The 20,781-nt window shown below is 53.9% G+C and overlaps 2 protein-coding genes across 3 annotated transcripts in view; both read right to left on the bottom strand.

Annotated features, from left to right (window-relative positions):
- Positions 1–6,946, bottom strand: part of CSPG5 (chondroitin sulfate proteoglycan 5) — a 28,572-nt gene extending 21,626 nt beyond the window's left edge. Inside the window, exons 1-2 of one of the 2 annotated variants that reach the window (XM_082192331.1) lie at positions 6,796–6,946; positions 2,820–4,353 (exon numbers count right to left, since the gene is read on the bottom strand). In XM_082192331.1, coding sequence (XP_082048457.1) covers positions 2,820–4,353; positions 6,796–6,862 — 1,601 coding nt within the window. In that variant the 5' untranslated portion in view covers positions 6,863–6,946. The remainder of the gene's footprint in view (positions 1–2,819; positions 4,354–6,795) is intronic. The other variant, XM_082192332.1, reaches the window with a different exon arrangement.
- Positions 6,947–13,448: 6,502 nt separating this feature from the next.
- The window catches only part of SMARCC1 (SWI/SNF related BAF chromatin remodeling complex subunit C1), a 97,886-nt gene continuing 90,553 nt past the window's right edge, over positions 13,449–20,781 (bottom strand). The window contains exons 27-28 of the mRNA XM_082192189.1: positions 17,068–17,241; positions 13,449–15,742 (exon numbers count right to left, since the gene is read on the bottom strand). Coding sequence (XP_082048315.1) covers positions 15,639–15,742; positions 17,068–17,241 — 278 coding nt within the window. The 3' untranslated portion in view covers positions 13,449–15,638. The remainder of the gene's footprint in view (positions 15,743–17,067; positions 17,242–20,781) is intronic.

Here is a 20,781-nt window from a genome sequence, read left to right on the forward strand (position 1 = left end):
TTAGGGGGCGCAAATCCACGGGTTAGGGGGCGCAAATTACTTGCCTTGCCCCGGGTGCTGACAACCCACGCTACGCCACTGCCTCCCAGGGTCGTCGTAACAGGCGTCAGAAGCAAACTGCTCAGGGCACACCTTTCGGAGACCAAAGAGCATCGTCCTGCGCGCCCAGGGTTCAAATCCCGACTCAGTGTGTGACCTTGGGTGCCAGTCCCTGCCTTGCAGGGTTATTGTTGGGGGGCACTGAACGAGGAGGGAGGGGGAAAACCACAGATGCCACCATGAGCTACTCAGAGAAAAAGGTGGAATATAAAATGCAATAAATAAAAATATGAAATGCAAGGGGGGAAGGCGTGAAATGGAAAAACAGGAGTTCAGGGGCAGGAAGAGGGAATGGCATGGGATATCCAGCAAGAGCCCGTGGTTGATGGGAGAACTCCACGCTGCAAGGCTTCGTTGCAGTTCTTGAAAATACAGTGGTACCTCAGGTTAAGTACTTAATTCGTTCCGGAGGTCCGTTCTTAACCTGAAACTGTTCTTAACCTGAAGCACCACTTTAGCTAATGGGGCCTCCTGCTGCTGCCACGCCGCCGGATCATGATTTCTGTTCTCATCCTGAAGCAAAGTTCTTAACCCGAGGTACTATTTCTGGGTTAGCAGAGTCTGTAACCTGAAGCGTCTGTAACCTGAAGTGTCTGTAACCTGAGGTACCACTGTACAGTAGAACCTTGGCTTATGCTACTAAACTTCGGGTTGCAAAAGCAGCAAACCCGGAAGTATTTTCCCGGGTTTCGCCGCTTGTGCATGCACAAAAGTGTGCCGTGTGCATATGTGCAGAAGAGGCACCTCTGGTTGTGGAAACCTTGGGATCCGACCAGAGCTCCGGATTGGATCCCATCCGCAACCGGAGTACCACTGTACTTCTGTGTCTGTCACTGCGGTGTAGTCCAATAACGTCTGGAGGCCCACAGGTGCCCCATTCCTGCTTCAGGTCGATGAGACCGTTCCCTAAAGCTCCATCACAGTCCAGTATGACCCCAAACCCCACATTACTGCATTGCAAGGGGTTGGAACAGATGACCTTTGGAGCTCCCTTCCCACTCTATAATTCTCAGATAACTCAGGATATGGGGTCAGCAAACAGGAGTGGGTTCCCACTTGGGGGTGCCGGATGAGATCTCCCAGATTTAGCCCGCATGCCAAGAGGGATGCGCCCCTTTTCTTCCACATTATGTGGCGAACTGGCTCCCGGTGGAGTACAGGGTCAGATTTAAGGTGCTGGTTTTGACCTTTAAAGCCCTTCACGGCCTAGGACCCTCGTACCTATGAGACCGCCTCTCCCGGTATGCCCCACGGAGGACCTTAAGAGTCCATAAACAGCAACACCCTAGAGGCCCCGGGCCCTAAGGAAGTTAGATTAGCCTCAACCAGAGCCAGGGCCTTTTCAGTGATGGCTCCGGCCTGGTGGAACGCTCTGTCTCATGAGACCAGGGCCCTGCGGGATCTGATTTCTTTCTGCAGGGCCTGTAAGACAGAGTTGTTCCGCCTGGCCTTTGGCTTGGAATCAACTTGATTCCCTCCCCCTCTTTCTTTTTCCTTTCTCCTCCTGTGATGAGGCTGCATTTTAATATTTTAATGTTCCAATATTTTAATTGTTGTATTTTAATCTTGTTTTTAAGTTGTATTCATTCAACTTGGCTGGGGAGGGCGGGGTATAAATAAAATTATTATTATTATTATTATTATTACCTCCCATTCTATGGAGAAAGAGTGCAAGGCGTGCGGTCTCTGCTGCGATGAAGGCTGAGCCAATCCTTCTCCTCCGCTCCCTAACCTGCCTGCTCTAAGACACCCCCCATGCTCTCCTAGTTGGGAACCTTGCAAGGCAGCACATGACTTGCACATCAATCTTGCCACGTTGGGTATTTGGTTCATTATGCCATAAAGCAGGCCACTTGCCCTTCTGGCACAGTTGCCATCCAAAATACGGAGCCTCGAGGTTCCTGGTACAACCGGAGAGGTTGCTTGAGCCATAAAAAGGATCGTGAGCATTCTAAACAAAGACAAAACTTTGGAACTCCTTGCCTATTGACATCTATCAGGCACCTTTGCTGGACTCTTTTCCGCACATGTTAGAAACATCCTAGTTCAGACAGGTCCACCCAGATGTTTAGAAAGCTGGTGCGAGTTTTAATCTGTTTTTGGTCCATTGCTGCTTTCAATTATTGCAGTCGTTTTTCCTTATGGAAAATTTTATCCCTTCATCTTTCTTGAGGTTTTTGCTTTCTTACAACCAGGCAGCATACAAATCTGATGAAATAAATAAATAAAGCCCAAACTCCCTGCAGTTAGAAAACTAGCTCAACAGGGAGCGGTCTAGGCTAAAACCATTGCGCCTGATGCACTGGTCTTCTTACTTGAAGGGGAGCTTTGTGTGTTTTCACACAGGGGGGCATTCAGTTAACGGAACTCACCCATTTGAACTATGAACTGGTTCCATCCACTCTGACCAGCTGGGAATTCGAACCCCTCGCCCTGTCACATGTGGAGACCAAGCTGAAGCCAGTTTTGGGTGGAGGAGGAATCTATGCTCCAAAACCAAGCTGAGCATGCCTCATCCCAGACCTTTTAAGGCTACTACTCACAGTGGAGGGAGACTTAACTTTCAGCAGCACCCCGGGTGTCGCTAAAATCCCCCCTTGCCTTTCATGCTCCCTTCACCGTCCCAGTTGTGGCGCCCCCTGCAGCGCAGCCACAGCTGCCTCTGCTACTCCCACCTCACCTGCCAGGGAAGCCCCGCCCACCTCCAGGTAGCGCCTCACCTGCAGAAGGCCCCCAGGTTCTCCACCAGGTAGCACTGGCCCCCGTTGTGGCAGTAACTGGGGAAGGTGTCGCACATGGATTTGCAGGAGTTGTTGTGCCGGACAAAACCACTACGGCAATCGGTGCTGTTCTCCACGACGCCCAATAGGCTGAGGTCCCGGCCAACTTCTGCCGGACGGGGTCTGGGGGTGGCCCTGCCGCCGCCCCCCGTGATGACAAAAGTCTGCAGAGGTGGGACGACGTAGTGGCGGCTGGTGGGCTCCGTTTCTTGGATGGCGGTGTGGATCTTGGGTGTAGCCGGCGTGGGGACGCGAAAGCCGTTCTCGTCCTCCAGATCCCTGGCCAGCCCTCCTCCGCCATCTTCCTCCTCCTCCTCTTCCTCCGGCTCGTCCAGGTCTTCCTCATCCCCGTCGGTGTAGAAGGAAGTCGTGGGGTAGAAGTCGGACTCGTCGAAGGGCGTGAAGTCATCGTAGAGGTCGTGTAGGGACCACGACATCCCTTTGTCATCCACCGGTTTCCGCTTGGTGGAGTCCAGGCCGGCCCCTCCAAGCCTCTCCCCGTCAAACAGGTCATAGTAATCGATGTCGATGATCTCGGAGGCCAAAGGGTCCTGCGACGGCTTCGGGGAGGCCTTGACCGGAGGCGTGACGGCCGTCCGCGGGGTCTCGGCGCCCGGCCAGCTCCGGTCAGTGCGGCCTTGCGCGCCCTCGGCCGGTGAGCTGCTGGAAGACTCCACCCACAGCTCCAGAGGCTCCTCCTTCTGGGCGGAGTCTTGCTCTGGGACCGCCCCACCCTCTTTGGGGGCCGGGACGTCGGCCCTCGTGGGAGACGCCAGCACTGCCACCCCAAACGTGTCGAGGAGGAGGTCTGTCTCGGCCGAACTGTGGCCCAGGCCTGCGGGAGAGCTGGCCTCGGGCGCAAACTTGGGGGTCGTGGTCCGTTCTGCCAACTCCCCTTGATCTGGGGAGGCCTTGGAGGGCTGGTCCCCGCTACCGGCTTCCTCTTGGCTTTCTGGGGCGGCGTGGGGGCTCCCCGCTGCCCCGTCCTTCCCGTCAAGTAACTTCCAGGCCCCCTCCTGCCCCTGCGCCGGCTGGGCAAATCCGGTTCCGCCCGACAATGCTTCGAGGGGGCCCTTGCCGTCGTGTCCCCCCAAAAAAGCCTGGCTGAGAGTCCCTCCGGGGCAGCCCAGGCAGAGGCCCGACACGTTTTTCTCCTCCTCCATCTCTCCAGAAAAGTACCTCACTGTGACGCTTGCCCCTTGGGGGCTGCCAGCAGCTGGGATGTCAGAAGCGACGGCGTCTCCTCCATCGCCGCCTGGGAGAACGGCTGGTGGCTTGAGCTGAGATTCCTTCGCTCCCGCTGCCTGCGAGGCTTTGGGGGTAGAGGCGTTCCCTCCTCGCCAGGCGCTGGGTCTTGGTGGCGAGGGATTCTCCTTCCTCGGAGACGGCGCTCTGCTCACAGCGGCCGGCCTGCTTTGCCAGGGGGCTCCTCGGACGTCAGTGGCGTTGGGGGATCTTGCAGGTTGCTCAGAGGCTGCAGGCAAGAAAGGCAGAAGGGCTTGTGAGTGGGGAAGAATGCAAGCAGGGAGAGGCGCTCCTCCTCCTGCACACAGAGGTGTTGCTAAGCTCCCTCCCCAAAATAAGAACTGAAAAAGAGCCCTGCAGGATCAGGCCCAGCCAGCTTCCTGTCCTCATAACCTGATACATAGAATCATAGAAAAGTCAGAAGGGACCTCGTGTGTCATCTAGTGACTGTCATGCTCTGACAACTGAGCTATAAACTGCATCAGGGCAAAACAGGGCAGTTGTCTCAATGCAAAACCCGCAAGCACGACCCGGGCGCAAGAGCATAGCCATTGTGGGCTGTTAGCCCTTGATGGCTCTCTCCTCCACGAATCTGCCCAGTCCTATCTCAAAGTCACCTAGTTTGGCCACCAGTGCCTCTTGTGGAAGGGAGTTCCACAGATCAACTCAGCGCTGCGTGAAGAAGGACTTTATTTCATCCGCCCTGAATCGTCCAACATTCAGCTTCTCTGCTTTTCCAAACCCCAGAACCTCCTATGGACAATTCCAGTGCACCGAATGGTACTTTCCCTATAATATATATATATATATATATGCGTGTTCCTCCTTGCCGCGGTGTCAAAAATAGCAGCGGTCTCGGCTCGCGGCTCATTCCCACACATTCTGGCTGCCTGATTCAGCTTTTCTCCTTCCCCCTCTTTCTCAGTGTAGTAGAGCAGAATTAATCACTTGGAAGGTGGGGGGGGGGGAGAGAAGAAGCTGGCTGGTTGTAGCGAGGAGAGGGGTGTAAATATGGGAAATGTCTTTGGCGCTAACAGTCGCCTCGGGGTTTATTTACCAAATTGGTGGACTTCTCCCCACAAGGAAGGAAGGAAGGAAGGCAGCCTGATCAACCTTGGGGAGAAATCCTTCCTTCCATCCATGGGCAAAGGGTGGGCTCCCTCTGACAAGACCCCCCACCCACCCAGTGTTCTAATTTTGGCTTCCCTGGGAAAGATCTCAGGTTTTTTTTCCGAGGCTTAAGACAAAAGCGAACAGAAAAAGGAGGGCGGAATGGAAGAGAAGCCAATGCAAAACAGAAATAAGGGGTTCTAGAGGTAGGAAACACCCTTCCTCAAACCAGGGAAAAAATAAATACAGGAAGGGGGGTGTCTGGTTTTTGAGCATCCAGGACTGGGGGGTGTGACTGAAGAAGAGGACTGCAGGCAAAACCACCTGGAGAAGAGGGATGGAGAGATCCCAAAAGGGTGGACATCACCTCCATGTCTACACACAGACACACAGACACACACACACACCTCAAGTCAGCACCTGTCTGACTGGTCATCACCAGATCCTAGAACAGGTGGACCTCCTGGTCTGATCCTGCCAGGCAGCTGAGCTGTCTTGCGGGGGAAACAATTCATTTTGCATCCCCCCCCCCAAGGAAGGTCTGACTGAGTCACTGGGGTTTGTGGCCTTCTGACCTGAAAATCCATAGATTTACACATCTGAACCTGGCAGCAGCAGCAGCAGGCAGGATAATTCTCACTCCCTTCCAAGCGTCTGGGGTTTATTTACGACAGGACACGGTCAGCGGGGGACTATTCAGATCTCTTCCACCATCAAGCAAGACTCGCATTTTTTAAGAAATAAAGGGACTCTCTTTTTGAATTCATTCGATCTTCGACAGATTTTTTTTTGGGGGGGGGGGTGCAGCCAAGAAAGGCACAGGGGGTCTTCGATGTTGCACCACCACCCCTGACTCGTCTGCAACGGAATCACCAGGACGTGATCCGGTGCGATTCCGCATTTCGCTGCGATCTCCCGCCGCTGCCGCCGCCCGCCCCTCCCCCTGCCCTCCAGCTCTCCATTTGCCACAGCCTCCTTTTTTGGGGGGGGGGGATACGGACACACACAAACCCCAAAATACATTTGCAGGGGAGGGGAAGCAGGGCGAGGAGAGTGTGTGGATTTTGTAACACGTGTCTTGCATGGCAACTAACGCCGCCACCAAATCACTCAACCGACATCCCCGAAAGCATCCTCCAAAATGAGGGATGGGAGGGGGAGAGGAGAAAAAGGAGGGGTGGGAATCATTTTTTTGGGGGGGGTCTTCTCTTCCCACCCCAATGTGGCCATTTTGCACCCCCCCAGCCCTAACCGTCCCCCACCCCACTTCTTGAAAAGGCTCCCCCCGTTTCCTTAACCATTGCCAAAAAATAATAATAATGCGCCCTCCTTATTTTTTGGCGCGAGGGGAGTGGTCGGGGTGGGGTGGGGGAGAGACCAGACTGTCTGGGTTGGGGGGGCGGTTCCCCCGTTGCAAATTCCACCCCCCACCCAAAAACAGACCCCCAAATATTTGCAATCCAGAAAATATCCAGGTAGAGAAAAAGGGTGGAATCTGGGGATGGGTGTGTGGGTGTTGGCGTCTCCATCCCACCCCCCAATTCACCTCGCCCCCACCTACCCGCGAGGAGGCCCACCAGCGCCATCAGGCCGGCGGCGGCGGCGAAGGCGAGCCAGGCGCGCCCCATGCTCCGTGCACCCTCGGCCGCGTCCCGCCCTCGCCAGGAGGCTCCGCGCGCTGCTCCGGCTGCCGCTCAGCGCCGGCGGACGCCCCGCCGCATGGCGCGCCCAGCCGCGCCCCCCGAGATCAGCGCCCAGACGCCGCCGCCGCCGCCCAGCCGGCCCGAGGAGGAGGAGGAGGAGGATGCCGCCGCCGCCGCCACTGCTGCCCCATCGTCCCCCGGCCGCCGCCGCCTCCAGCCCCAGCTCCAGCGGCAGCAGCAGAAGCGCCGGCCCCGCCTCGCCGCGCGCAGCGCCAGGAGCCGCGGAGCAGGAGGAGGAGAGAGGAGGAAGGAGGAGGCGCTTCTGCAAGGAGGATTACGGTGCCCGCGGGAGGGGGGGGAGACAGACACACACAGACTCACGCACACACACATGCACATGGGCGCGGAGGCGCGGGCGCGCGCAGCACCCCCCCTGCCCAGTTGCAGCCGCTGCGCTCTTGCAGTTGCCGGACGCGCCGGGCGCTGCTGCAATGCATGCGCGCCCCTGGGCACGGTTTAGAGCTGGGGGTGGGATGTAGGGAAGGCATTTGGGGGAGAGGGAGACTGGAAGCGTTGGAGGGGGGTGGATGCGAAAGGGGGGGCGCAAAACCCCGGAGAGGGGGCGGCCAGAGGGAGGACCGTGGAATCGGAGAGGTGGAAAGGGACCCCCAGTCATCTAGTAGTTGCAGCCCCGTGCAATGCAGGAAATTGGGAAGAACTGGAATGAGAACGGGAGAGGAGCCCACGGCGGATCAGGCCCCTGGCCTATCTGGTCCCTGGCGCCGTCCTACGGGAAGCCGAGCAGCAGGATTCGAACACAAGAGCAGCTCCCCATCTGGGGTTTCCAGCAATTTGGAAGCACGGAACCGTAGAATTGCAAAATACCCCCAGGGGTCATCTAGTCCGACCCCGGGCAATGCAGGAATCTCAGTTAAAGCATCCGTGACAGGTGGCCACCCAACCTCTGCTTGAAAACCTTCAAGGAAGTTGAAGAGTCCACAAGGAGTGTGTTCCACTGTCAAACCGCTCCTACCATGACAAAGTTCTTCCTGAGGTTTCCTCAGCGGAATCTCCTTTCTTGTGACTTGAAGCCTTGGGTTCAGGTCCTGCCCTCAGGCGCAGGAGGAGAGGAGAGGGTCTTGCTTTGCTGCAAGGGGTGGAGGGATGCATGGAGGAAGGCCAGTGGGGTAAGTATGTAAGAAGAAACTTGCAGGGTCAGGCCAGCGGACCCTCTAGTCCAGTGGCCCGCCAGAGGCTTGCTGGAAACAATCAAGCAGCCCTCTCCTCTCCCCTCCTGTGGTTGCCAGCAAGTGGTATTCATTAGTGTTGCTGCCTCTGACTGGAAACTAGTTGTAAAAGGTAAAGGGGCCCCTGACCATTAGGTCCAGTCATGGTCGACTCTGGGGTTGTGGCGCTCATCTCGCTTTATTGGCCGAGGGAGCCAGCGTACAGCTTCCGGGTCATGTGGCCAGCATGACTAAGCCGCTTCTGGCGAACCAGAGCAGCGCACGGAAATGCCATTTACCTTCCCGCTGGAGCGGTACCTATTTATCTACTTACACTTTGACGTGCTTTCGAACTGCTAGGTTGGCAGGAGCAACAGGAGCTCACCCCGTTGCGGGGATTTGATCCGCCGACCTTCAGATCGGCAGGTCCTAGGCTCTGTGGTTTAACCCACAGCACCGTACACACACCTCTCCAGATCAAGCGCGAGAAATAAGCCCACCTCTGTGAAGGACTTCCTTGTATCCGACTTTTCATTTTTTGGAGAGGCATTGTCGCCCAGAGCATTTTCTAGGTGCATCCACTTCTGACAGACACACAGACATCAAATACCATGTTATGTGCAGGATGTATTGCAACGTCTTCCCTTCCAAATCTCCTTTCCATTTGTGTCCAGACCAGGGGTCAGCAAGCTTTTTCAGCAGGGGGCCAGTCCACTGTCCCTCAGACCTTGTGGGGGGCCGGACTATATTTTGGGGGAGGAAATGAATGAATTCCTATGCCCCACAAATAACCCAGAGATGCATTTTAAATAACAGGACACATTCTGCTCATGTAAAAACACGCAGATTGCTGGACTGTCTGCGGGCCGGATTTAGAAGGCGATTGGGCCGGATCCAGTCCCTGGGCTTTAGTTTGCCTACCCATGGTCTAGATGCTGCACAACGGACCAGCCTTTGCTCTGTGGGCATATGGGGCACAGGCAAGTACCCACGACACGTGCGCCAGCTTCAAGAAACCTCTCCTGCCAAGCTTCTGCTAGCTACATGAGCAACTCCTCGCTGTGTTTTCTGCCCAATACAGAAAACAGAATTATTATTTCCCATGAATCTGGGGCAGCTGCTCCCCTTCCGTCCTCCCCTCGCCAGGGCCTGCTGCTCAGCCAACAACATCCATGTGGGCTTTTGCTGCTTTCCCCCACGCCCTCCAGCCAGGATGAGCGTTGATCTGAAATTCATTGTCTGGGAGTTGAGCCAAGGAGAAGGGTTAAAGCTCATATACCTTGGTTCTCAATTGGCTTGGCTCCTGAACAAATCGACTCAAACCCAGAAGTGAGTGTTCCGGTTTGCGAACATTTTTTGGAAGCCAAACGTCTGACACGTGCAGGAAGCTCCCGCAGCCAATCGGAAGCCGTGCCTTCGTTTTTGAACAGTTCCAGGAGTCGAACGGACTCCCAGAACGGATTAAGTTTGACAACCAAGATACCACTTTATAGAGAGGGGAGACTGCTGGTATGGAGGGACCAGGAGACACGGAGCAATGGATCCAAACTACAAGAAAGAAGATTCCACCTAAACATTAGGAAGAACTTCCTGACAGTAAGAGCTGTTTGACAGTGGAATTTGCTGCCAAGGAGTGTGGTGGAGTCTCCTACTTTGGAGGTCTTTAAGCAGAGGCTTGACAGCCATATGTCAGGAGTGCTCTGATGGTGTTTCCTGCTTGGCAGGGGGTTGGACTCGATGGCCCTTGTGGTCTCTTCCAACTCTATGATTCTATGATTCTAGGAGGACAGACCGACCGCAAGCCTTAAGCTAAAACAGAGTTTCCCATGATGGGAAACTGGTTGGCCACTGTGGGAACAAGATGCTGTACCAGATAGGCCACGGGCCTGATCCAGCTGGGTCTTCACATGTTCTACTCAGAGGAGTAGTGAGCTGTGCAAGGCAAGGGTGCCCTGAGATAGAAGAGTTCCCGTTCCCACAGGTCTAAGATCCAGCAGGGTCTGAGGTGGGCAGGTGGCATTTTACCATGTTGCCTCTGGCTCCCTAGTGCTCCAGGCTAGCCTCTCACCCAGGGGTCAGCAAACTTTTTCAGCAGGGGGCCGGTCCACTGTACCTCAGACCTTGCGAGGGGGCTGGACTACACAGTCATACCTCGGGTTACAGACGCTTCAGGTTGCGTGTTTTTGGGTTACGGACGCGCTGGAAGTACTGGAAGGGGTTACTTCTGGGTTTCGGTGCTTGCGCATGCTCAGAAGCACTAAATCGTGCTTTGTGCATGCACAGAAGCACCGAATCACGATCTGCGTGTGTGCAGACGCAGTGCAGTGCGAATGTGCCTCCCACGTCTAGCCCAGGGGTCAGCAAACCTTTTCAGCAGGGGGCCGGTCCACTATCCCTCAGACCTTGTGGGGGGCTGGACTATATTTTGAAGGGGGGGGAATGAACGAATTCCTATGCCCCACAAATAACCCAGAGATGCATTTTAAATAAAAGGACACATTCTACTCATGTAAAAACACACTGATTCCCAGACCGTCCACGGGCCGGATTAAGAAGGCGATTGGGCTGGATCCATGCTCTTACCTGTGTGCTAAAGCCTCATCTCTGGCTCGACTGCACTCTCTCTTCTTTGCTTGCAAGGCAAGGCCTCGGGAAGCCCTCTGGAGACCCGCCAGAACGGATCCTCCTCGATAATTAACGAGCTCATTGAAACACTAGCCCTGCGGCGGAGGCAGCACTCTTGATTTCCGGCTGCTGCTTCCAGCTGTGAACTCTCTCCACAAGGTGCCAACCACCTTGGCTGCAGCACTCAAGAACCAGGCTCTCCTCTAGAACATGCACAGAGGGCAACCAAAGGTGATCTTTCTGACGGTGAGAACCATTCAACAGCAGGACAGACTTCCTTGGGAGGTGATGGACTCTCTATCATTTGATGGGGGGTGGCTGTCTGCCAGGGATTCTTTAGCTGTGATTCCTGCATTGCATTGGGTTAGACTTGATAACCTATGGGGGTCCTTGTCAATTCTACGAACCAAGCAGGTGTGGAAGCTATTTCAGGCTAAGGAAAGAAAGCAGGCCAATCCTGGAAACATTTACGGAAACCTCCCAATTTCTTCCGAACACCAGAATTGCAGCGTAACACTATTTTTCAGCATTTACTCAGGTGGGAAGGGGAACAAATCTTCCTTTGCCACTCTCTTCCTTTAAATTGCTCCTGGTGTTTGCAGAGAGGGGACACAGCTCAGGAACCCCTGCTGGGCATGCAGAAGGTCCCAGGCTGAGTCCCTAACAGAATCTCCAATTAAAAGGGTCAGGTAAACAGCAGGGGGTGAGGAAGACCCTCTCCTGTACCAGGAGAGCCACAGATGGTCAGAGGGGTTGATATTGGGCAAGATGGACGAGTAGCCAGGGGGCAGCAAACTATGCTCCCAGGGCACCTAACCGCCCAGGGAATCAACAGATCCCAGATGTCTTAATAGCTCAGGAATTGCTTTGCTGAAGTGGATCAAAGCAACATTCAGGCCAGCGCTCTCGTTTCTCAGCTGTCTCCCAGAAGTCCACAAGTTGGTTATGGTTTCGATGGGTGTCAAAGAGTGAGCCAGCACACCATTCAAAGTTGGAGTCAACTCTTTATTAGTAAAATCACAATCTTCACAGACTTGGCTGAGTGTCAGGCCTAATGAGTGCAGCAGCTCATCCCCGTTAGGGTCTTGTCCCGTGAATCAGTTGTGAGACTGAAAGCCCCTGCCTTCCGACAACTGTCTTAAGTCCCATCTGCTCCAGGGATTTTCCCCGGCAATCTGAGACTGCACCTGTGTGCAGCCTGTCACTACTCCGCCCGTTTCAGCCCTCTCCTGGTCCTGGGAGATGTGGGGAGAGGAGCTTGTCACAGCAGGAGGGGAAGACACCCCATGCCTCTTAACCAGTCTGACTCATCTCTGCCTCTTGGTGTCCCGTCTCAGAATCTGCATCAGATTCTGGACTTCTCTCTTCCACAGACTCTCCCCACTCACTAAGCCCTGTTGCCTCTTCAGCTTCTGACACCACCTCTTCCCAGTCTTCTCCCTTTGACCACTCATCCTCCCCCTAGCTCTGTGCCTTCTTCTCTTGGGGATTCCCCAGCTGGTTCCTTCCACCGTTTCTCTGCCAGTCCACGACATCAGGTCTTTGGTTTGGTTTGCCCCAACTCTGGTAAAGGTGTAACGTAGGGATGGGCACGCTGTGGCCAAACTCATGAAGCCTCCGGCGAAGGCACTTTGCTGAGCCCTTGAAAAGCAGAGGAGGAAGATGGCAGAGGCACAATGGGCAGCGCTGTTCCTAGAGAGCTGGGCAAGGGCTGATCTGGAAGGGGAGAGCCAAGAGGCTGCCTCGCTCCCATGAATACCAGATCAGGTGGGGCCCCCACTTGCTGCTTCCCCTCCCTCCCGCCCTCTTGCTCAACAGCGCATTGTCCTGGCCACTGGGACTCAACTCTTTCAAGGCAAAGGATTAGTTCCGTCCGAGAGCCGAGGTGCTCAGCATCTTAATGAACGAGGCCAAACGGAGTTCCAAGTGGAGTTAGAGACTGGGCTCTTTTAAGCGTGATGCTACTTCCCTTTCTCTCTCTGCACATCCTTCTGAACAGCTGCCCTATTTATAGCAACCATTTGTAGAAGCGAGTTGGAGGCTCTCGTTTGCCCTGGGCCCTTGTATTACCCAACCACTTCCTCTCCAAACGTCACCCCTCCTCACCCAGTGCTGCGGTCTCAAATCACATCATGGTCTGCAGCAGAAGAGCTGGACACCAAAGAGCCTTCTTGTTCGCTTCCATCCTCATCAGCCCCTGGCCAAGAGACTATCATCTAGCACTTACATCACATGAAAATGCTTTTTCCACTATCTTGCCCCTGCAACTTTCTATCTATTAAAATGCACTGTGCATGTCATTAACGACGCCTGATGGGAAGGGCAGATGGGTAAAGGGGAGCAACTTCCCAGTTCAATGTTCTCCTGGACGATTCTATTTATTTTTATATTTATTAAATTTCTAAAGCGCCCTTCATCCAAGGGTCATGGGGCGGTCTGCAATAAACAAACACAAAGACAGAGTAACAAACCAAAGCTATACCCCCTCTAGTTTAAAAGGCCCATTGATTGTTTAATTAGCCGAAGGCAGAAGAGGAATGTTTTTGCCTGTGTAACCAAGGAGCCAGGGTCAAGGAGCGAGGTGGACGGCACCTTCTGTCCATTCATCCCAGACAGCATTTGAATGGAGGGCAGTCATTCATTCAAACCCATAGCAAGAATCCAAACCAAACCACTTCTGAGCTTGGCTCTGGCTAATGAACACACGGAGCACAGATGTGTTTTGTTTTTAAAAAAAACCTGCATTTTTATTTCACAAAATTTAAGTGGCTGAGTTGCAAGAAACGAAGGTCTCCCCACTCCCACTCCCCACATACAGGGCCAGACTAGAAGGGGGGAGGGAACAAGCCAACAAATGAAAGGTCATCACTCCCACCCACAACCCACCCACTTGTGTACAGAAACACCGTCGTGTTAACAATTCATATTATGCTGCAGGACACAAGTCAACAGTACAGTAGAAAAAGAAGAAGACAAGTTTCTCCATCTAGAACCTTGACATTTGAAGTGGATCTCGCTAAAAACAACCTGAGGTTATTAGTCTAAAGAGGACCATGTTTGGAATCTCGATTCCACGCTGCTCCGAAGACAATGGGGTCCAAAGGGGGAGGGAAACACAGCAGCGGGGGAGACGTGGGAAGCACTTTCCTTTCTGGGGGGGGGGTGTTTTGGGGGGGCGCAGAGGAAGAGCTTCAGCCAGAAGGCAGGGGCTTTTCTTTTCCTGAGAAGGGGATGGTGTTATCCCCTAGGTGTCCTAAGTGTTGAGAGCAGGAGTCTGGATGGCCAAAACTAAGTTGTTGTTCTCCTCACCCCCAGAGCTCGGAGCTTCCAGGCAGCAGGGTGAGGAAGGAAGGGGCAAGCGTTGCTTCTGTGGCCAAAGAGCTGGAATCAGACCAACCTCTACTGGCAACCCTTATTTGTGTACGGTGGTATTAGGAGGGGCACCAACCGTACAGGAGCAGTGAGGCCTAACTTGGAAAACTGGTGCACTGCCCCCCCCTGGAATGGCCCCTCCCCAGCCCAGTGGGCTGCAAGACCACCCACTTCCCTGGCACTGTTCTCAATCAAAGCCGAAGTTGCTCATTTACACTCCTTTGCAAGTTGCAGGAACAAGAGGAAGAAAGACTGGCAACGGGATAGGGACGCAACGCCCACAATCTGGGCAAGGAGCAGGATACGGAGCAGCCCAAGTTGTAGGTTGAGGGCGAGCTCACCTGCAGCCTTCTATATGACGCTGGGACTACAACTCCCATCAGCTGCCGCCACCACGGGCAACGGTCAAGGGTGATGGAGTTTCAATTCCAGCAACATCCAGAGAGCACAGCTGCCCCCAATTGTGGTTGTAGGCGGACAGATTCCCTTGCTCCCTGTGCAGCCCCCCGGGGTTCAAGTGTTCCCAGCAAAGAGCTGGAAGATAAGGAAGCAGGGAGTGTGCACTGTACCTACGTGCGCTTGCAAATAAGGAAGATGTCAGTGATGTTTCAGAGCTCCTATTCGGACCATTCCAGTAAGGAAACGTGTTTCCTTAATCTGCTCCCCTCAGCCCACCCCACGGCTGCCTGCAAGAGGTAGTTGGGGTAAGCACACCCCCACACCCCGGCTGCTCCAGCACAATCCTGTAAACTTGCGCTTTGCTATCTACGGGAGTTTGATTGCTTGCTCGTTTTGAAAGAGGAACACCACGATATATGCTCCAAGGATACAGGGGAGGGAAAGGAAGCAGGCTTTATTTACCCCCCCCCCGCCCCCGCTACTGTGGTGACCTGTTTGATATGAAACGAGAGGGAGGGAGAATGGGATGAATCGACCCCACTCCCCTTGCACTGAAAGGCTGGAGTGGGAAAAGCGAACATCGCTGCAGAGAGCACCCCGCCAATTGATCTGGCTCCCGGCTCTTCCCGGGCGAGATCGATATTTCCTTTTAATAATATCGCCAGGCAATCCCCAGGGCTCGACAAGCTTCCTGAATAATTGCCCACCTGCCGCGCCTGTGGTCAGCGTGAACCGAGAAGCCGAGGCCAAAGGGAGAGGCAGGCTGCTTTCCCCACCGCCCTGGCCGCAAAATGCTTCTACTCTTGTGACCGAGGAGGGGCGGCAACGCGATGCTTCACCTCCCACAACGAAGGGACCCAACGGGCTTCTGGTTACGCTGCATCTCCTACCTGGGAAGGTAAAGAGGACCCAGAGGCTCAACATGCGAAGTAACAAGTTGGAGCACTGTCAGCTCTGGCTGTGTTCCTGGCAGAAAAGGAAGGCACAAACCATCACCAAAACTGCGTGGGGGAACAGGTCTGGGTGTGGGCGCATGGGGGGCGGGGGCAGAGGCCAGGGAAGGAAGGAGCAGGAAACTGAGGAATGGTGTTTTTGGTTGCTACTGTCACAGCTTGAGAGACGCCTTGTTGCCGGACCGATCAGGGAGCTGCGGAGGCTGTTGCTGCTCCCGCAGGAGGTGGGGTCGCCCCGTCAACTGGAGGCTGCGGCTGTGGCTGCGGCGGCTGCTGTTGCTGCTGCGGATCTGCAGAGGAATGGGTGTGAAACGGGGAATTAAAGGCAGGAAGCTTGGCAGGGACATTCCTCGCTCCCTAAAACTGCCTTGCCCTTCCAGGAGTCCAAATGGCAGTACTTTCAGCTCCAGGATGGCACCACCCTCTGGTTGGGAGATGGCGCTGGCCGGCTCACTGTCTTACAAAGACACTCTCCTGGACCAGAATTGGGAGGTCGCTTGCTAGGTTTTTCTCAACATGAACATCTGACCCGTCTATCTATCAAATTAAGAACTGGGGGAATTCCTCTGCCACCCCACACTCCCAGTGTCCAGAGGAGAGTCTTTATAGCTGGGGTGTCATCTCAGGAACATCCTTTGGCTTGCAGCCTTCCACTTTAGGAAATCAGAGACCCCTCTTGACCAGCAGCTGCATCGGCCAAGGAGGTTGCTGTGGCCTGATAAATCTCCTCTAGAGGAGACTGCCCCTCCAAGGCTGACCCACTGACCCTCTCACCAAGTGAACCAGCGACCCACGACCCTGCATTGCAGGGGGTTGGGATAGATGACCCTCGGGATCCCTCCCAACACTGCAATTCTATGAACTTCCTCTCTGGTCCTGTGGAGCACCAGATCAGGCATAATAATAATAATAATAATAATAATAATAATAATAATAATAATTTATTATTTATACCCTGCCCTTCTGGCTGGGCTTCCCCAGCCACTCTGGGCAGCTTCCAACAGAATATTAAAATACTGTAATGCATCAAACATTAAAAGCTTCTCTAAACAGGGCTGCCTTCAGATGTTCTCTAAAAGTCTGGTAGTTGTTGTTCTCTTTGACATCTGGTGGGAGGGCGTTCCACAGGGCAGGCACCACCACCGAGAAGGCCCTCTGCCTGGTTCCCTGTAGCTTTGCTTCTTGCAATGAGGGAACCGCCAGAAGGGCCTCGGAGCTGGACCTCAGTGTCCGGGCAGAACGATGGATTGGCCTGACCCAGCAAAAGCAGGAAGAGTTCTGAGGGTGGTGGGCTGGGTGGTGTTGGGGGAAGAGACCCTTGGTGTCGTAGGACTAGAGTGAGGTGAAGGAGAACTGCCTGTGTCTACAAATATCATTCAACCACAATGAAGAAGTAGTCAGAAGACGGACTGCTCTTGCTATCTGTATGGGCGGACCAGTGATGGTGCAGAGGAGCCCCACATGGGGCAGGAAAATCCCGGCTTTGCAGGCGCTTGGTCTACATGAGCCTTGGAGGCCGGTTCCAACTCTGTGATTCTGTGGCAGTCTGGGAGCTGGGGTTGGCGAGGGGGAAGGGGCACGCAATGGGGAAACACAGGTGACTGGTTCTACTTACACAAGCCGTTCGGAGAAGCCAGGGTTCCCCGGGCTCCCACGATATTTCCTGCCGCACCGGACGGGGGAGCGCTGCTGCTGCTGCTGGCTTGGTGAGCGCTGGCCGATCCGCTTGGCATTGCCCGTCCTGGCAAGGGCTGCCCGGGGATCATGGAGCCTTGCCCTAGGATCTGAGCTGTGGGAGGGAAGGATGGTGCTTAATGTGGGTGGGCATTCAGTGGTGGTGAAGAAAAGCAGCCACGACACAGCTCTGGACACCTAGGCATGTCGCAAGCACCTCACGGGGATCTTTCAAGTAGATTGGCAAACACAAACAGAAAGGGGGGAAGAAACCCCACACAAGCTGTAAAATCACTGACCCCACCTTGAGCTTTGGGGAGCCCAGATGATGCTGGCTGCAGCACGATCCAGGAGGTGAAATCCTGGCATCCCATGGCTCCAAAAGTAACTTATTTTCCTGCCAAAAAGGAGTTAAGTTTCTACGGCCCACCCACAATCACTGTTGCGGACAGACGGGCTTGCTCAGTAATTTTCCCCCAGTCCCACCCACAGGTCTCTCGACAGCCACTCCCTTCTGCTCGCATCCTGGTGCTGAAGATGGCAGAGGTAATTATTCTTATTCTCGTTCCTTGGAGGTTTTAACAATAATTTATTATTATTAATAATAATTTATTATTTATACCCCGCCCATCCGGTTGGGTTCCCCCAGCCACTCTGGGCGGCTCCCAACAGATTAAAAACAGAATAAAACATCAAATGTTACAAACTTCCCTAAACAGGGCTGCCTTCAGATGTCTTCTAAAAGTCAGATAGTTGTAGTTTCCAGGTCACCGTCAAAGGTAGCCCCCGTAGAGCGCATTGCAGTAGTCCAAGCAGGAGATAACTAGAGCATGCACCGCTCTGGCGAGACAAGTCTGCGGGCAGGCAGGGCAGGTAAACAGCTGCCCTGGGCACAGACCTGACCTGCGCCTCCATGGTCAGCTGTGAGTCCAAAATGACTCCCAGGCTGCGTACCTGGTCCTTCAGGGGCACAGTAACCCCATTCAGGAGCACGGAGTCCTCCACACCCACCCGCCCCCCACAAACAGTACTTCTAGGTGGCCGCCTGTCATGGCTACTTCAGCTTAGATTCCTGCCTTGCAGGGGGTTGGACTGGATGACCCTCGGGGTCCCTTCCAGCTCTGCAATTCTATGATTCTGTTTGAAGAGTGGACCAGAGGACATTCAGTTGATGGGATGGTCCCTCCCTCTGGGACTGAGGAGGCAGAGTCTTCCCAAGTCTTTCACCACCAATTATACAATTATGACAGAGGAAGAAGGCCACCGTGCTATCCTGACCAGATGCAGGGAAGATCTGGAGGGATGAGGTGGCTCCTTAAAGGCTTGGGAAGACCCTTGGCTTTTCCAGCCCATGGGAGGCATCGCCTTGTCACCTGAATGCCCTCCAGTCCACTCTGGCAAACCTCATCCCTGAGGGCAGGTACACCAGCTGCCCAAAGTGCCAACCAACGCCTGCAGTTCGGTCAAGAGAGTGGCCCTGAGAGAGCAAACAAGTCAGGTACAACAACAACAACAACAACTTATTTATACCCCGCCCATCTGGCCGAGTTTCCCCAGCCACTCTGGGCGGCTCCCAATCGAGTGTTAAAAACAATACAGCATTAAATATTAAAAACTTCCCTAAACTGGGCTGCCTTCAGATGTCTTTTAAAGATAAGATAGCTGCTTATTTCCTTCACATCTGAAGGGAGGGTGTTCCACAGGGCAGGTGCCACCACCGAGAAGGCCCTCTGCCTGGTTCCCTGTAACCTCACTTCTCGCAGGGAGGGAACCGCCAGAAGGCCCTCGGCGCTGGACCTCAGTGTCTGGGCTGAACGATGGGGGTGGAGACGCTCCTTCAGGTATACAGGAATGTTTAGTGGCTCCAGCCCCGGCAGTTCCATTTAGGGCAGCAGGGAAGGCTTCTGGGCAAAAAGCTGAAAAGAGGAGTGCAGGGGAAAAAAAAGTCCCTCGCCTCAAGACAGCTTGCAGTTGAATCACCAGATGGAGGCAAGAGAAGGGGGTGTGGGGAGAGATGGAGGAGTTGAATTGGGCCAATTCCCAGTTTACTGGTATGGAGACTTTGCCTCTCTTAGGAACAACACTTCACAGAAGCAGCAGGACTCAAGGAGTGTTTGGAAGAAAGAGTGTGGCAATCCTAGAGTGGAGAATGGGTGGGTTCTTTTTGGGAACAGTATTACCAGCCCCAACCCGTGGCTGCGGGGGACCGTTCTGCATTATCTCTCACAAACAACAAATTTACTTTTCAGAGACAGCAAGAAGTGAAGTGGCCTTTTCCTTGCGGCAGCTGCTGCTCAGCGAGGGGACTCACGGATGAAGCTGTCTTGTGAGAGAGCAAGGGCCACACAGCCAAATTATTTCTCATTTCGTGTGTGGGGTGGAAGTTGGTGAGCAATGATGGGCTGCAGCTGTTCATAAATTTAAACTTGGATTAAGGAGGGTCCTTATCCTGGCTGTCTCCAGGAAACTGAGGGAGGAGAGGGGAGTGAAATTGCTGCATTTCCTCACAGGGGCACAACACACACACACACACACACACACACACACACACACACACACAGCACTTTGGCCTCTCCAGCCAAGAAAGCCCATTAAAAATGTGTTACACAGCAGTGGTGGGAACCGAGGCCAAGGAAATTCCTAGCTCAGCAGATAAGGTGAAGGCTGCTATGTGCCAAGTTATTGACTGCCACTCTTAACACCCACTTACAGCCTGTTACTGCGATAGATTTATTAGCATCTTGTTAGCATCAAGAACTACTTTTTTTTCTTCATTAAAAAAACTCCAACCCTTTCTAGACACACAAACGCTAGCGGTTTCTTTTTACAGGAAGAAACCCTCATGTCTGGTACCTCGATTGCAAGTTAGGCAGAGATCACATGCAACTCCTCTGGATCCAGAAAACTCAACACCCCCCTGCAGGTGAGAGGGCCCGAAATACGAGGACCCATAGACCTATAGTTCAGGACCAGATGAATAAAGGATTCCCAGCCTGGAACTGAAGAGCTCCAGCCGAGCTCTCGGTCTTCCTTAGACCTTAAGATCCTTGTGCTGTGCCGGCCTGGCGCACTTCCAAAGTACCAGCCTATCCTATCAACTTTTGGTCACAAGTCCGCCCTTCTGTCCAGCACCCAAGACTAGCTATCCAGAAACTCCACACCAATGGAACCCAAATCCTTCCTGAGGGACATAAATTGCTCTGTAGACACGGTTCCAGTTTTAGGACGATTTTGTTCCGTGCAAAAGACTGGAGTAATGACAGTGGATGGGAGGAACAAGAGCACAAACCTTGTGAGAATGGGCACAGTGTGTGTGTGTGTGTGTGTGTGTGTGTGTGTGTGTGTAGCAAGCAGGGAGAGCAGCAACAGAAAGGAGAGAGAATTGGCTGCCCCTTGCCTGGTGATCTACTGGGAGTTTCTACTGGAGGTGTCACAGTGATAAGGCATTTGCAATGCAATGCTACTAAGAAACCTCACTGGCTGCACCTTTTGATATTTAGCAAAGGTGAGCTGAAACTTATGGAAGCTTCTCCATTTGGGAGTTATCTCCCCAATCAGTAGCAAAAGAAGCACTTTCTCTTTTTTTTTAAGCTGCCTTTCTTCTGCCTGTACCCCTGAAACCAATTTCCCCACCACCAAAGCCCTCCAAATCCTA

This window comes from Podarcis vaucheri, assembly GCF_965113315.1.
Source record: "Podarcis vaucheri genome assembly, chromosome: 12".
Taxonomy (NCBI): domain Eukaryota; kingdom Metazoa; phylum Chordata; class Lepidosauria; order Squamata; family Lacertidae; genus Podarcis; species Podarcis vaucheri.